The 15,938-nt window shown below is 44.2% G+C and overlaps 1 protein-coding gene across 3 annotated transcripts in view; it reads left to right on the top strand.

Moving 5' to 3' along the window:
• The first annotated feature begins 803 nt into the window (after positions 1 to 803).
• RDH11 (retinol dehydrogenase 11) overlaps positions 804 to 15,938 on the top strand; it is a 21,647-nt gene continuing 6,512 nt past the window's right edge. The window contains exons 1-6 of one of the 3 annotated variants that reach the window (XM_017878604.1): positions 804 to 890; positions 4,025 to 4,143; positions 4,482 to 4,637; positions 5,801 to 5,905; positions 6,583 to 6,792; positions 12,093 to 12,282. In XM_017878604.1, the coding sequence (XP_017734093.1) occupies positions 4,029 to 4,143; positions 4,482 to 4,637; positions 5,801 to 5,905; positions 6,583 to 6,792; positions 12,093 to 12,282 (776 nt within the window). In that variant the 5' untranslated portion in view covers positions 804 to 890; positions 4,025 to 4,028. Of the gene's footprint in view, positions 891 to 949; positions 1,328 to 4,024; positions 4,144 to 4,481; positions 4,638 to 5,800; positions 5,906 to 6,582; positions 6,793 to 12,092; positions 12,283 to 15,938 lie in introns of those variants that run through there. The other 2 variants (XM_017878603.1, XM_017878602.1) reach the window with 2 other exon arrangements.

Genomic DNA, 15,938 nt, shown 5'->3' with positions numbered 1-15,938 from the left:
ATGTTATTTCCTCAAATAAGCCTTTTCTGATCTAGAGCTCCTCTCCCTGCTAGAAGCTCCCAGAGCTTTCTCTAATTCCCCTCATAACCCTCACCACGATTTATATATAGTGATCACCTATTTAAGGTCTGCCCTGACAGTCCATGAACTCTGGGCAGGCAGAGATTATGTGTTCCTGGCTCCCTGCTGGACCTCAGCACAGTGCCTAGTACACTATAGGAATGCCATAAATGTTTGTCAATTGCAAGAATGAATGAATAAGGACAAATGAAAGGCGTTTATAAAGTTATAAAACCCAATACAAATATTAGGTAACACAATAATGAGAATGTGTGACAAAATGTGATGATTGCTAGATAATCAAATGTTAAATTGGTAAGAATTAGTATTGTGAAAGAAACCCTCTTCTCTCCAATTTGCTATAAAATATATTAGTTCATTGGAACATGTGTCTTTTCACCAAATGGAAATAATGCAAAAGGACCAGAAAATATTACTGGGTACAATTAAGGAATCCCAGACAGATATTGATTGGTTAAAACACCCTCCACATTCACCCCGAGGAAATAGGCCTCAGATGAAAGAAACAGTTGAACAGGGAACCTATTTATTCACAGAGAACATATTCATAGCCTTAATTCAAGACAGGATTAATTACTTTCACGAGTTGGCAAAAACAACTGTGCCAATGAAGACACAATAAAGTGATTCTCCTGGGAATGTCTTCAAGGACTTATTGCTTCCTCTCTACTGGAAAAAGGAATCCTCGAGGAGGAAGGGTTTACATTCTCCCACCTTCCCAACTGTCAGGATCCGCGTCACTCCTCTCCTGTCTAATCCGCCTTTCATTTCCCAGACGTCCACATCTGATCTCCAGGAGAAACAGTGCGGTAACTGCCTAACCAGGATTGGGGAAAACCGAACCAGGGACTGGATTTGGGTCTGGGGAGATAGAGGACTGCAGAGATTTCACAAACACCGCGGGTGGCCACAAGGGAGAGCTGGGTGAATGATCCCACAGGCCCTAGGCCCTAGATGGTTGGGGATTAGCGATGTATAATTCAACTTCTGCCAGCATCGGCCGCAGAGCTCCCCCGTAGCCCGCCTGAGGCTGCGGAGCTCTGGACTACATTTCCCAGAAGGTCTGCTCCTCGGGCTGTCGCAATTTGAATTGGGGCGTGTCTAGAAAGAGAAACCACAGTCGGCGAGCGCCGCTGGGGCATCCTGTTCTGGTGCCGCTGCAGCCGGCAGAGATGGTTGAGCTCCTGCTCCTGCTGTTGCTCCTCCTTCTGCCCTTCCTTCTGTATATGGCTGCGCCCCAAATCAGGTCTGTGCAAATGTATTGCCTTCTCGCGAATTCTTGTTGGGGGCGGCAGGGAAACATAAAATCCCCACCAAAGCTTTCTTGGAAAACGCCCCTGGGGGGGCTCCAAGATGGCGGGGCCCAGAGTTCGGTGGGTTTTGGCGAGGTCCAGCTGTCCTGGATGCCAGGAGGAGACCCGAGAGCCCAGGCGGTGAAAAGGGGCGGCACTCCGGGGCACCCTGCTTTTCCCTGGCCCGTTTTTCTTTTGTCTAAGCACCCCCTGATTCTGGCTCCAGGGAATCCCGAGGGTAAGGCTACCTCAAACTCTCGAGTTTCGGACCCTTCAATGGGATATGGCCCCACGCTGTTTTCCCCTTAATTCCCACGCCTTGAACCAGCCTTCGAGGTACAAAGTAGCGATTCCACATTTCGCCCTCTGAAACTGATAGCAATCGTTAACATCTGCGGCCCATCCTTGCTCTCTCGTTGCTGTTAGAATCGCTCGTTCTGTGGGCGGATTTTGTAAAGGAGAAAAGTGAAAAGGAAGAGGGTTTGGTTATGAGCTCTTATCCTGCCTTGCGAGTAGGAGCACGGGGGATCTGAGTTAGGAGCTAGGGTACTGCGGCGGTGAGGGCTGGGAGAATGGTGGAAAGGTATTGACCAGGTGATAGATCAGTCAGCCCAAGGCTGGCCAAGTGCCGCAGTGAATCAGCAGCGGGCTGTAATACCGGCAGCCTGCTTATTGGTTCTAAGTAAGTCACCAGTGGTGACGGACCAGTTACTGAATAGACACACTCCTTCCCCAGGTGGGGCGGTCTTCGTCCCAGTGGAACTTGAAGCCAGGCCAGATCACAGTCATTTCTTACCACGGTCACCTACTTTCCTTCTTTTATTTTTATTTTCTCTTCCCTCTCTGGCGTCCCTCTTCCAGTTACATATTTTCTCCCTTCTGAACACTCAGTTCTCCCACCTCTAGGCACACATGGTTGCTCACACGCAGATGAAATCACTGCTTTTTATCTTTTTTTCACTACAAGATCCTCTTATCCATATAGAATCTCAATGAAAAGTTGAACCAGAATTGAAAATAGTGCTCATACCCCAGTGGGATTTTTCTGAAAAAAAACAAAAAAACAAAAAAACATTATACTCCAGGAGCTGTATTCCCAACTCAGCAGGGTTATAGGAATCGGGCCAGAGCCGGACTTTTATAGTTGTCTCTTTCATTCCTGCTGGTTAAGGAGAAGAAAGAGCTAAGTACAGGTCCTACTAAGTTGTCACTCCTGGAACTACAGTAAGGGGATGTGGGAAACAGCCTGGAGGCTTGTTCTCTGAGGAGAGAGGTGATGGATTGTGGAGACCATGAATTAATCTGCCTTCCTGTGGCATTTTGCACTAAGCAGGTAACTTCAGTGGCTAAGAGTATGTACCTTGCAATTCCAAGTTCAATGAAAAAGGCTGAGATGCTCTTTGTTTTTGAGATGGAGTCTTGCTCTGTCACCCAGGCTGGAGTGCAGTGGCGCGGTCTTGGCTCACTGCAAGCTGCTCCTCCCGGGTTCAAGCCATTCTCGTGCCTCAGCCTCCCCAGCAGCTGGGACTACAGGCGCATGCTGCCACGCCCAGCTAATTTTTTTGTACTTTTTTTTTTTAGTAGAGACTGGGTTTCACCGTGTTAGCCAGGATGGTCTCGATCTCCTGACCTCGTGATCTGCCCGCCTCGGCCTCCAAAATGCCCTTTAAGAATGCATCTCTTGGTCAACAGATTGTTTTAACCAGAGTCGCAACATTGCCAAGAAGAGAATAGGCCAGTCTGAGAACCGCCAATCCATGTTTGTGCATTTATTCATTTGGAAAAGGCGGTATAGTATAGTGCTTAGAAGCAAGGACTCTAGGCCGGGCTCAGCACTTTGGGAGGCCGAGGCAGGCGGATCACCTGAGGTCAGAAGTTCGAGACCAGCCTGACCAGCGTGGTGAAACCCCGTCTCTACTAAAAATACAAAAATTAGCTGGATGTAGTGGCGCCTGGGGGCCGGGGAGTGGGGGTGAGGCATGAGAATCGCTTGAACTTGGGAAGTGGAGGTTGCAGTGAGCCAAGATCATGCCATTGCCCAGCCTGGGCAACAAGAGCAAAACTCTGTCTCAAAAAAAAAAAAAAAGAAACAAGGACTCTGATTAGACAAAGCAAGACTTGAATCCCAACTCCCCTTTGTACGTACATAATCTTCTCTTTAAGTGTGTGTGTGTGCATGTGTGGGTGTTTTTTTTTTTTTTCTTGTTTATTTTGTACCAGAGTCACAAGCTTTCATAGTTTTAACTTTTTTATTGGATTAGCCATTTCTCAAGGCCATAAAATGCCAGTTGTGGACAGATTGACCTACAGAAACTAGTTATTTCTTCATCTGGGCTGAATCTTGTGATTTTCTAAGTCACAAGTGCCTTAGGGAGAGCTCAGACCAAGGTGCCTGGCTAATCAGATATTCATCCAGTTCTTGTGCTGCAGGGAACAGCTGTAAGCTTTGCCCTTGTAATAGAATCACTTTTGTCTTTGAGCAAAAGCAGAAAACTTTTGTCATCTTTCCTCCAAGTTTCCTTAAACCTTTAAAAGGACAACAGTGGAAAGAACTAAAGCAAACCTCAGCCAGAAGACACAGGGAGTTGCAGGAACCTACTGGCTGAGACAGGAGAATGAAGAATTGATGAGCTCTCCTTCTCTGTCTGCAGGAAAATGCTGTCCAGTGGGGTGTGTACATCAACTGTTCAGCTTCCTGGGAAAGTAGTTGTGGTCACTGGAGCTAATACAGGTATCGGGAAGGAGACAGCCAAAGAGCTGGCTCAGAGAGGCAAGTTCACCTACTTTCAATTCCCTCCTATTACTGCTGTTTTACCCCTCACAGTAATGATGATTCATTCTCATTGTTTCTTCCCAGTTTTGGAATTCAAGAATACCTAAGAGTTCCACTGATTTGCTGATCTGAAACTAGTACTATGCTCTACATATAATGGATCATTAATGAATATTATTAATTTATTTTTCTTTACCTATTTGCTAATTAGATACCTCTGTTGTGAAGAAAGGGTAAAAATGTGTGTTTTAAGAAAATATTGGAAATAACATCAGATTTATAATGCCAGCTCAAAAACAGAGCTGACTGTTTCTCTTTCATATGTTGGCTGACAGGAGCTCGAGTATATTTAGCTTGCCGGGATGTGGAAAAGGGGGAGTTGGTGGCCAAAGAGATCCAGACCACGACAGGGAACCAGCAGGTGTTGGTGCGGAAACTGGACCTGTCTGATACTAAGTCTATTCGAGCTTTTGCTAAGGGCTTCTTAGCCGGTAAGTGTAGAACTAGAGAGACTATGTTGTGGGTCTTGAGATCAACATGGCAGATTTAACTAAAAGGAAAAGGTCCCTCTCCCTCATAGAAATAGTGGATAAAATATAGCCAAAAACTTTTGTAGCTGAACTCATAGTCACTGGGACACGATTTATGTCAAAGGGCTATCTTCCAGAGGCAGAAACAGAAAAGGAATTCAAAACGTCATAGCAGTGAGCAAGAGCTGAAGCCAGAAATCTCATGGGAGTCTCAGCATTCAGTATGGGCTTTTTAGGGTCTGAGGTCTAAATACCTATACAGGCTTTTGAGAGCTGGAGCTGTATTTGAGGTTCTACACAAGGTTGAGATTCACAAAGGGCCATCTGGTCCATAGTATAGAGGCTAATAAAAACCCTGGCCACCGGCTCAGGGACATGACATCTCTTTAGGACATAGACGGATAAAGAGTCATCGGCAAAATATTAGAACCCCAAGCTGGCATCATCTGTGGGGTCTGAATTCATACCAGCAAATGATATGAGGATATTTATGGGTCTGATTTGTGTGTGTGTGTGTGTGTGTAATAATCTATGGGAAATTAACATAAAAACCTGTAATGTGTCATCAAAAGCAAATCCAAGAGCACTCTATAGGCATATCCCCTCATAGCCCAGGGATCTAGGCCTCCAAGGAAAAAACTTTCACTGATGTGAACTCATAAATTACAAACCATATGAGGAAATGAACCATGAGAGAGAATTGGAAGATGCAATAAAGAGGTGAAGCCAGTATTTATTTCTTTGGGGACCTGAATACCAGGGCAGAGGTACATAGAGAACATTCATTTATCTCTTGCTTTGGAATCTTTCCATTCAGCTTGGGAAGTCTTTTTATTGGGAGAGGTGGATGAAACAATTCCCAAAAGCAGTGAGTAAGTAGCTCCTGAACTACAAAGATCGGGAAGGTCATTTGGTAGTATAAAATGGAATTTTGCCCCATAGTAAAAGCAGGTGGGATTCAACTAGTCTTAAAATGAAAAACAATAGAAAATAAGTATGAAGGGAAAATGGAGGGAAGATTGAAGTCCTGCATCCTCACTTTCAAAGCCTGAGCGTGAGGCAGCTTTCTAAGATGTAGTAGCTTTGGCTAACCACTTCCACGCGCCATTGTCTTGTCCCTGCAGAGGAAAAGCACCTCCACATTTTGATCAACAATGCAGGAGTGATGATGTGTCCCTACTCGAAGACAGCAGATGGCTTTGAGATGCACATAGGAGTCAACCACTTGGGTAAGAAATCTGGCCTTATCACAAAGCTAGAGAGAACCAAAATTCTCTTTGGGAAACTTAGGGGTCAGACTGAGCCTTCTCGTAGTGTGACTAAACCTACCTGACAGCTGAGGAATACCTGAGGGCTGCTCCAGGTTCTGCCCACTTTTTAATCTGTGATTTAGATTCAGTTTGCCTTGGTGCATTTTTTAACAGCCTAATTGGTTTAGGGTACTGTCTTGCTTTCTTAGTAGTGATCCTTGTGGCCAGCATCAGGTATAGGTCATCTGCTCTTTTTTTGTAGAGACAGGGTCTTGCTATGTTGCCCAGGCTGGTCTTAAACTCCTTGCCTCAGGCACCTTCCTGCCTCAGCCTCCTTAGGTGCTGAGATTGCAGGCGTGAGCCACTGCACCCAGCCGACCAGCTCTTAAGAATGAGATTAAACAAAGTAGGAATGAACTGGGATTTCATATTCACATAGTCTAGACCTATCTCGCTCATATAAGGATGCCTCATGTCTTTGGCTGTTGTAGTTTCCCTAAACCTTCATTGAACTTGTTTTCTAGTTGATAATGAAAAGTTGGAGGGAAAGATCTTATTTCTGAATTATCTGCCTCCCATAGCTGAGGCCTGCTTACCACAACTCCTGTCATTCCCACATGGCCCTGAACTTCATTAATTCTAGTATTTCTCAACAGGTCACTTCCTCCTGACCCATCTGCTGCTAGAGAAACTAAAGGAATCAGCCCCATCAAGAATAGTAAATGTGTCTTCCCTCGCACATCACCTGGGAAGGATCCACTTCCATAACCTACAGGGCGAGAAATTCTACAATGCAGGCCTGGCCTACTGTCACAGCAAGCTAGCCAACATCCTATTCACCCAGGAACTGGCCCGGAGGCTAAAAGGTGGGCCTGGAGGAAATGAATGTGGAGACATGGGTCAGAGAGAGGCAGGTAAAACCCACAGGAACGGAAACTGTTTCCAGAGCCCATCACTTGGAGAGGACCTGCTTCTGTGGCTATAATTGGGTATAGTTTTAGTAAGTAGTCTACAACTGAATATTAGAGGTGGCTAGCTGGGACAGTGAGACTCTGAGTTTGAGTCTGAAGACCTGGCTTTACCACTTATTAGCTGTGTGATCTATAGCAAGTTACTTAACTTTTTTTTTTTTTTTGAGACGGTGTCTTGCTCTGTCACCCGGGCTGGAGTGCAATGGAGTGATCTCGGCTTACTGCAAACTCTGCCTCCCAGGCTCACACCATTCTCCTGCCTCAGCCTCCCAAGCAGCTGGGACTACAGGCTCCCGCCACCACGCCTGGCTATCTTTTTGTATTTTTAGTAGAGATGGGGTTTCGCTGTGTTAGCCAGGATAATCTCGATCTCCTGACCTCGTGGTCGGCTTGCCTCGGTCTCCGAAAGTGCTGGGATTATAGGCATGAGCCACCACGCCTGGCCTTTTTTTTTTTTGAGACGGAGTCTTGCTCTGTCACCCATGCTGGAGTGCAATGGCGCAATCTCGGCTCACTGCCAACCTCTGCCTCCCAGGTTCAAGCGATTCTCCTGCCTCAGCCTCCTGAGTAGCTGAGACTATAGGTGCATGCCACCACGCCTGGCTAATCTTTGTATTTTTAGTAGAGACAGGGTTTCACCATGTTGGTCAGGCTAGTCTTGAACTCCTGACCTCAGGTGATCCACCCACCTCAGCCTCCCAAAGTGCTGGGATTACAGGTGTGAGCCACCACACCTGGCCATTACTTAACTTTTAGGACTTCCTTCTTCATATGTAAATGATGTAAATGGGACTACTTCACAGTTTATTGTCGCAATTAATCCAGGCTTCATAAACAAGTCAAGTTTTTTACTCATAGTGAGACTGAGTAGGAGGGAAGGACCTGAACTGGCACTAGATAAAGGCAGTAGACTAAAACAGGTACTGGAAATATGGAGGAGGAGGGTCTTCCTTGCAAAGGGTCAAATAAGAGGGAAATACATGCTTGAGAAGGGGAGTTTCCAGTAACAAATACACAGAGGTCCTTAGCACTGTCTACTCTGGATTTCTAATAAAGAGAAGGGAAATCGAGGGTGAACTGTGCTAGGAATTGAGGCAGGCAGAATACAGGCTCAAGGAATCAGGCACAGTTGCCCTATAGTTGGAACAGGATCATCCTACCAAATGAACATCTGTGAGATGAGAAGGAAGCTGGTGGTTAGCTCAGTCCTTATGCCCAGTCTGTGCCCAGGGCATGACATCTTTTATCAGTTTATGATATATGAGGGTAACTGGATGGCGAAAACTATCCAAAGAGTTGATCAGGGAGCCTCAGTGACCTGGAGGTGTAAAGATGGGTCCAGTGGTGAGAATTCACAATATGTGAATGAGGTAACTCTGATCGTTGTGAGGATTCAGTGGAAAATCTTTATGGTGCAGTAAAAGAACCCGATTTGACAGAAGATTCATTCATTCAGCCATTCAGCAGACATGTATTCAGTGCCCACGCTGTTCCATGCACTGGGTTAGGGGACAGGGGATGAGTTGGTGAACAAGATAGGTATAGTCTCTTCCTTGGTTTGGTTTACATCTAACGGGGGAGAAAGACAATTAGCAAGTCTTTATACAAACTGTTAAATGTAGAATCAGCCTAGTAATGCATGAATAATTCTCATTGTAAAAAGTTCAAATAAGGCCAGGCACAGTGGCTCACACCTTTAATCTCAGGCACTTTAGGAGGCCAAAACCGGAGGATTACTTGAGGCCAGGAGTTCAAGATCAGCCTGGGCAAAATAGTGAGACCTCATCTCTACCAAAAAAAAAAAAAAAAAAAAGGTTCAAAGCATATGGAAGTATGTAGAATTAAAGGTGAAAAACCCCCTTCATTTATTCCCCTCTTCCCCCTGCTCTTCTCCCTTCACGTGACCATTATCAACAGCTTGTATGCCCCTTTCCAATAATTATCCTATGCATTTACATATGTATGTATCATGCACAAGGAACTGAAACTCCAACACAGTATCTTGGAGATCTTTCCATTTAGTACATATGGATTGACCCCATTCATTGTATTGGCTGTGTTGTATTTCATAGTATAGATGTGCCTTAGTGTATTTATGCATTTCTTTAACAACATCTGGATTGTTTCCTTTTTATTGTGGCTGTTTAATTATAATTGTGATAAATGTTATAAAAGAGAAGTACCAGGACTTATAATGGATTTTAGTGGGGGCCTGGGGGGGACCTTATTCAGTCTGAGGGTTCAGGGAAGACTTTTCTGAAGAAGTGAGTTGCATGCTGAGCCCCAAAGGGTGATTAGAAATTAAAGGGATTAGAGGTACTGATAGAATGTGGAGGCTGAGGCCGGGCGTGGTGGTTCATGCCTGTAATCCTAGCACTTTGGGAGGCCGAGGCAGGTGGATCACCTGAGCTCAGGAGTTCGAGACGAGCCTGGCCAACTTGGTGAAACCCCCGTCTCTACTAAAAATACAAAGATTAGCCGGGTGTGGTGGCAGGCACCCATAATCCTAGCTACTGGAGAGGCTGAGGCAGGAGAATCGCCTGAACCTGGGACAGAGTTTGCAGTGAGCCAAGATCACACCACTGCACTCCAGCCTGGGCAGCAAGAGTAAAACTCTGTCTCAAAAAAAAAAAAGGGGGGGGCCAGACACCAGACGCGGTGGCTCACACTTGTAATCCCAGCATTTTGGGAGGCTGAGGTGGGCAGATCACCTGAGGTCAGGAGTTCAAGAGCAGCCTGACCAACATGGAGAACCCCGTCTCTACTAAAAATACAAAATTAGCCAGGCATGGTGGCGCATGCCTGTAGTCCCAGCTCAGGAGGCTGAGGCAGGGGAATCTCTTGAACCTGAGAGGCGGAGGTTGCGGTGAGCCGAGATCGCGCCATTGCACTCCAGCCTGGGCAACAAGAGTGAAACTCCATCTGAAAAAAAAAAAAAGACTGTGGAGGCTGAGAAACGTTCCAGGCAGAAGGAACAGAATGTAACAGTGAAGAAACAGTGAAGGTTACCATCGGTAGGTTGTAGAAAGCCAGAGTAATAAAGATCTGAGCTGAGACTGGTGAGATAGGTAGAGGCCAAACCCTTAGAGGCCACGGTAAGGATTTTCATGTTTATTCTAAGAGCAATGGGAAACCTTTAAAATTAAAGCCTTTTCAAAATGGGGGCAAGAGGGGTTGCAGCCGTTGATTTCATCAGCAGAGGCGAGAAATGAGGGTAGTTTGGACTAGGTGGTGGAGATGGAGGGTAGTAGAAACTTCTGAGAGATATTTGGGATGGGAGAGCTTGTTGACTGGAGATGCATGCTTTAGGCGAGCATTCATCAAGAACCCTTTTGCCTGACTGGGCGTGTCAGGAACACTGCAAGAACCGGGTTTGGCTTTAAAAGTAGAAATCTGGGACCTCTGAGTCTGCATTACTATGGGTCATCTAGGGAGATGTCGAGTAGGCAGTTGGGAATAGTGCACGTCCACAGGGCTGTGTCTGCAGCTGTCAGCCCACCAAGACCCGAAAAATTCTGTTTCTTCATAAGCTTTACACCAAAACTCATTTGGCAGCAAAACATTTCCTGTACTAGGGAGATTAGATAATAGGCAGTGTATGTATACATTTTATATTACCTTTCTACAATCAGAAAAAAATTGAAGTATGTCTGGCCCCAGCATTTTCAATAAAGGATTGGGGGCCTGAAATAGCATGTCATTTAGCACTTACCATGCATCAGGCACTTTTTTTTTTTTTTTTTTTTTTGGCGACGGAGTCTCGCTCTGTCGCCCAGGCTGGAGGGGCAATGGCATGACCTCGGCTCACTGCAACCTCTGCCTCCTCGGTTCAAGTCATTCTCCTGCCTCAGCTCCCCGAGTAGCTGGGATTACAGGTGCACGCCACCATGCCCGGCTAATTTTTTGTATTTTAGTAGAGACGGGGTTTCACTGTGTTGCCCAGGCTGGTCTATAACTCCTGAGCTCAGGCAATACACCTGCCTTGGCCTCCCAAAATGCTAGGCTTATAGGCGTGAGCCACCACACCCAGCTGCATCAGACACTCTTCTAAGATCTTTAACATATACGAACTCATTTAATCCTAGAACAACCCTGTAAGGTGTAGGTATTATGATTATTCCCATTTTAGAGATGAAGAAATGAGTCACAAAAGGGAACTTGCCCAATAGCTAATGAGTGGAGCCAGGATTTGAAACTGGGCAGTCTGTCTACGAAGTCCATGCCCATAACCACCACATTGTGTTGACTCCCAGTATGTCTGCAGTTCAGAGTAGCAGTTTGAACTGTGGACAAAATGTGAGCATCGTAGAATTATGGAGAGTGAGTCTGGTGAGCTGCAAGAACTCCAACATTTAATGTTTGCATAGAAGATGATGAACAGGTCCAAAAAACTGAGACAGAGCAGCCAGAAAGGTTAGGAAAACCAGAAGTGGTGTAGGCTTATGGAAGCCAATGAAAAAGAAGACTTGAAGAAGGAGATGGGCACCTGTAATCCCAGCATTTTGGGAGGCCGAAGTGGGCAGATCACTTAAAGTCAGGAGTTTGAGACCAGCCTGGCCAACATGATGAAATCCTGCCTCCACTAAAAATACAAAAATTAGCCTGGCATGGTGGTGCACGCCTGTAGTCCCAGCTACTCGGGAGGCTGAGGCAGGAGAATCACTCGAAACTGGAAGGCAGAGGTTGCAGAGCTAAGATCGTGCCACTGCACTCCAGCCTGGGCAACAGAGCGAGACTGTCTCAAAAAAAAGAAGGGGATGGGGTGGGCATGGTGGCTTATGCCTGTGATCCTAATACTTGGGGAAGCCAAGGTGGGAAGATTGTTTGAGGCCAGGAGTTCAAGACTAGACTGGTCAACATAGGGAGACCCCATATCTAAAAAAGAAGGGGAAAAAAAAGAAGGGGGTGGTCAACAATGTTAAGTGCTGCTGAGAGGATGAGTCTTGGCTTTGCTGATTCCTGACAGGGGAGTTTCCAGTCACAAATACACGGAGGTCCTTAGCACTGTCTACTCTACAGCCTTCTTAAATCTGTGAGATGGAAGTATAAATTACTGTGAGCAATACTTCTGATGTCACCATGGGCAAAAGAGTCCATATGTGAAAGTCACATGTTTATTTACATCCTTTTCTGTTTGGGGCCATTATGCAAAATCAAGTCCTGTCTTCCTCTCTCTTCTTGACACCCCCAACCAGGCTCTGGCGTTACGACGTATTCTGTACACCCTGGCACAGTCCAATCTGAACTGGTTCGGCACTCATCTTTCATGAGATGGATGTGGTGGCTTTTCTCCTTTTTCATCAAGACTCCTCAGCAGGGAGCCCAGACTAGCCTGCACTGTGCCTTAACAGAAGGTCTTGAGATTCTAAGTGGGAATCATTTCAGGTATGCATGTTATCTCTTTCTGAAGATGAGATTTTATTGCTCAAAGGAGATATTTGGGTTTGTCTGGGTATACCCTTTTTTAAAAGTACATTGTCTAATATAGCTTTTGTCTTTTAACTATAGAGTTTTTACCTTTTAATAGGGGAATCTGACTCCTTTTTTTGTAATAATTGCTACATTAGATTTTACTTATGCCGTCTTTTATACTGATAATTATACATTCTGTTTGTTTTCTTCCTGTCTTTGTTATGTCAGTCCAGTAATCTTCATTCTTTTTTGGATTCCTCATTCTATTGTTTTACATTAAAAAGAATTTTAAAAAAAATTGAGGCCGGGCGCAGTGGCTCACGCCTGTAATCCCAGCACTTTGGGAGGCCAAGGTGGGCGGATCACCTGAGGTTGGGCGAAACTCTGCCTCAAAAAAAAAAAAAGGATTTGAATATGTATTTCTCTATTGTCTTCAGGATTGAAATACTACCTATGGACTCCTCTCTCAAATAAGCAAAGACATTTAAAATGATTTAAATGTAGAGAATTTTGAATATAACACAGGGTGGATAAAATAGTGCACTGAACCTGCATATAATGGAGACTCAGCTACCATTAACCCATGACCAATTCTGCCCTATCCCCATTCTCTACCCCTTTGCATATTTTTCTTCTCCTCATATTATTTTGAAGCAAATCCCAGGCTCACACAAGATCAAAATTTTAACAGGTTTTTACCTCTACTTCAGGTTATTGTTGAAATGACCTGAAATTTTAGGGAAGTAGCTGAAAGTAGCTTTAAGATTGGAAAAAAAGGTAGACAGATTATGAGAGGCCTATAATGCCAGCCTTGTGGAGGGGCCCCAGAGTTGTTTCAGTAGAGAGACAATCTCATCTGTGCTTTAGAAACTTTGTTTCATGAATGAATAATTAACCTAGTGAGAGAGAGAGTTCCAGAAAGTTGGGATGAAAGGAATGGTAATGTGAAAGAGGCCCTGAAGCAGCAGAATTTTTATCACTGGATGATTAATAAATGAGGGGATGAGAGAGGCTTTGCTAACCTTGATTTCAAGCCTGACTGAGGTTGATGATGACATTAACTAAGACAGCAGACATGGAAAAGTAATGTGAGGAACTTCTGGTTCCTGGATTCCAAAGCAGTGGAAAGGGACTTTGTCTAGCTTAAGCAAGAAGGAAATTTATTAAACTATTAGTAGGGAGAGGAGGGACCCCTAGGTTGAAAGGGAAGACTGAAGAGCCAGGCTAAGAAGAGTCAGAGTGGCAGTCAGCTAGCCAGGGCATTGCTGCTAGGGTGAGTGAATGCCAGCTATCTTTAGTCTTTAGGTTTTATTGCTTATCATCCACTCTCTAGGGAGGAAGCATTGGCTCTCCTTCCTCCCATCCCTTCATTTTTACTCTTTTGATTAGAGGCAGACAGGGACTTTATTAATGCTCTTCTCAAAACTATTTTGAGGGGAAAAGGTAATTCTGCAGAAGGAAATCAGGTTGCTATTGCCAAAAGAAAGTAGAATGTTCAGCCAAAGAGTAACAATTGTCCACTGTGTAATAAACCTGGCTCTGTACATGTTGTGTGTGTGTTATCTATAAGGCATGCAAGTAGAAATGTATAGCAGATAGTTGGAAATGTGGTTCTGAAGTATAAGAAGATAGATTTATATAGTACACTGGATTGATTTTCCAAGAGTGACGGGATTCTTCTTCCCTGGAGATTTTAAGAAAAAAAAAATAATAATAACCCTTTATCTTGGCTTTGACTGAGTGGTTTAAAGAAAGTCAGCTCTAAATCCATAACTTACTATTGAACTGACTTTTGAAGAACCTTTCCTTTGCTATGAATTCTTAATTCATTTTGAAGATCCAACATCAGCCATGTAGACCACCATCAAGAAATGAACATAAAAGTCTGTTTTGATTGAAGCCTTAAGATTTTTGCACTGGCTGTTCTTTCTGCCTGCAACCACTAGTCTGCTTTATGTCTCTAAGAATTTGCCTTTACTGGACATTTCATATAAATGGAATCATATGATATGTGGCCTTTTGTGACTGACTTCTTTTACTTAGCTTAATGTTATCAAGGTTCACCCATGCCAAAGCATGTGTCAGTAGTTCATTTCTTTTTATTGCTGCGTAACATTTCATTGTATAGATTTGCCACATCTTATTTATTCATTCATCAGGTGATGGGCATTAGGTTTGCACCTTTTAGCTATTTGAATACTGCTGTGACAATTTGTGTAGAAATTTTTGTGTGGACATTTCTCTTGGGTACATAGAAGTGGAGTTTCTGGGCCGGGCGCGGTGGCTCAAGCCTGTAATCCCAGCACTTTGGGAGGTCGAGACGGGCGGATCACGAGGTCAGGAGATCGAGACCATCCTGGCTAACACGGTGAAACCCCGTCTCTACTAAAAAAAGACAAAAAACTAGCCGGGCGAGGTAGCGGGCGCCTGTAGTCCCAGCTACTCGGGAGGCTGAGGCGGGAGAATGGCGTAAACCCGGGAGGCGGAGCTTGCAGTGAGCTGAGATCCGGCCACTGCACTCCAGCCTGGGTGACAGAGTGAGACTCCGTCTCAAAAAAAAAAAGAAGTGGAGTTTCTGGGTTATATGGTAACTCTGTGTTTAACTGCTGAGGAACTGCCAAACTTTTCCAAAGTGACTGCCCCATTTTACATTCCCACCAGCAGTGTATGAGTGTTCTAATTTCTTCACATCCTTAAAAACACTTGTTATTGTCTCTCCTTTTGAGTTTAGCCATCCTAGTATGAAGGAATATCTTGTTTTTATTTTCATTTCATTTTCCTACTAATGATGTTGAACATTTTTTCATGCACTTTTGGTTCATTTGTTTCTTTGTTGGGGAAATGTCTATTCAAGTCCTTTGCCCATTTTTAAGTTTGATAATTGTCTTTTTATTGCTGAGTTGCAAGAGTTCTTAATAGTTTAGATACAAGTTCCTTGTCAGATATATAATTTGCAAATATTCTTTCATTCTGTGGGTTGTCTTTTAACTTTCTTAATGGTGTCTTTTTTGTCACTTGTGTAGTCGTAGCTAAGAAATCATTGCCTTACCCAAGGTCACAAAGATTTACTACTGTCTTTAGTAAAGACAGTTTTCTGTTACTGTAACAGAATACCACAGACTGGGTAATTTCTTTTTCTTTTTTAATTTTATTTTTTGATTTTATTATTTTTTTACTTTTATTTTTTATTATACTTTAAGTTCTAGGGTACATGTGCACAACGTGCAGGTTTGTTACATATCTATACATGTGCCATGTTGGTGTGCTGCACCCATTAACTCGTCATTTATATTAGTTATCTCTCCCGATGTTATCCCTCCCCCCTCCCCACAATAGGCCCCGGTGTGTGATGTTCCCCTTCCTGTGTCCAAGTGATCTCATTGTTCAATTCCCACCTATGAGTGAGAACATGCAGTGTTTGGTTTTCTGTTCGTGCGATAGTTTGCGCAGAATGATGGTTTCCAGCTGCATCCACGTCCCTACAAAGGACACAAACTCATCCTTTTTTATGGCTGCATAGTATTCCATGGTGTATATGTGCCACATTTTCTTAATCCAGTCTGTCACTGATGGACATTTGGGTTGATTCCAAGTCTTTGCTATTGTGAATAGTGCCACAATAAACATAC

The sequence above is a fragment of the Rhinopithecus bieti genome, unplaced genomic scaffold (genome assembly GCF_001698545.2).
Source record: "Rhinopithecus bieti isolate Rb0 unplaced genomic scaffold, ASM169854v2 scaffold_11252, whole genome shotgun sequence".
Classification (NCBI taxonomy): Eukaryota; Metazoa; Chordata; class Mammalia; order Primates; family Cercopithecidae; genus Rhinopithecus; species Rhinopithecus bieti.
This window is presented reverse-complemented; position numbering and strand designations above follow the sequence as displayed.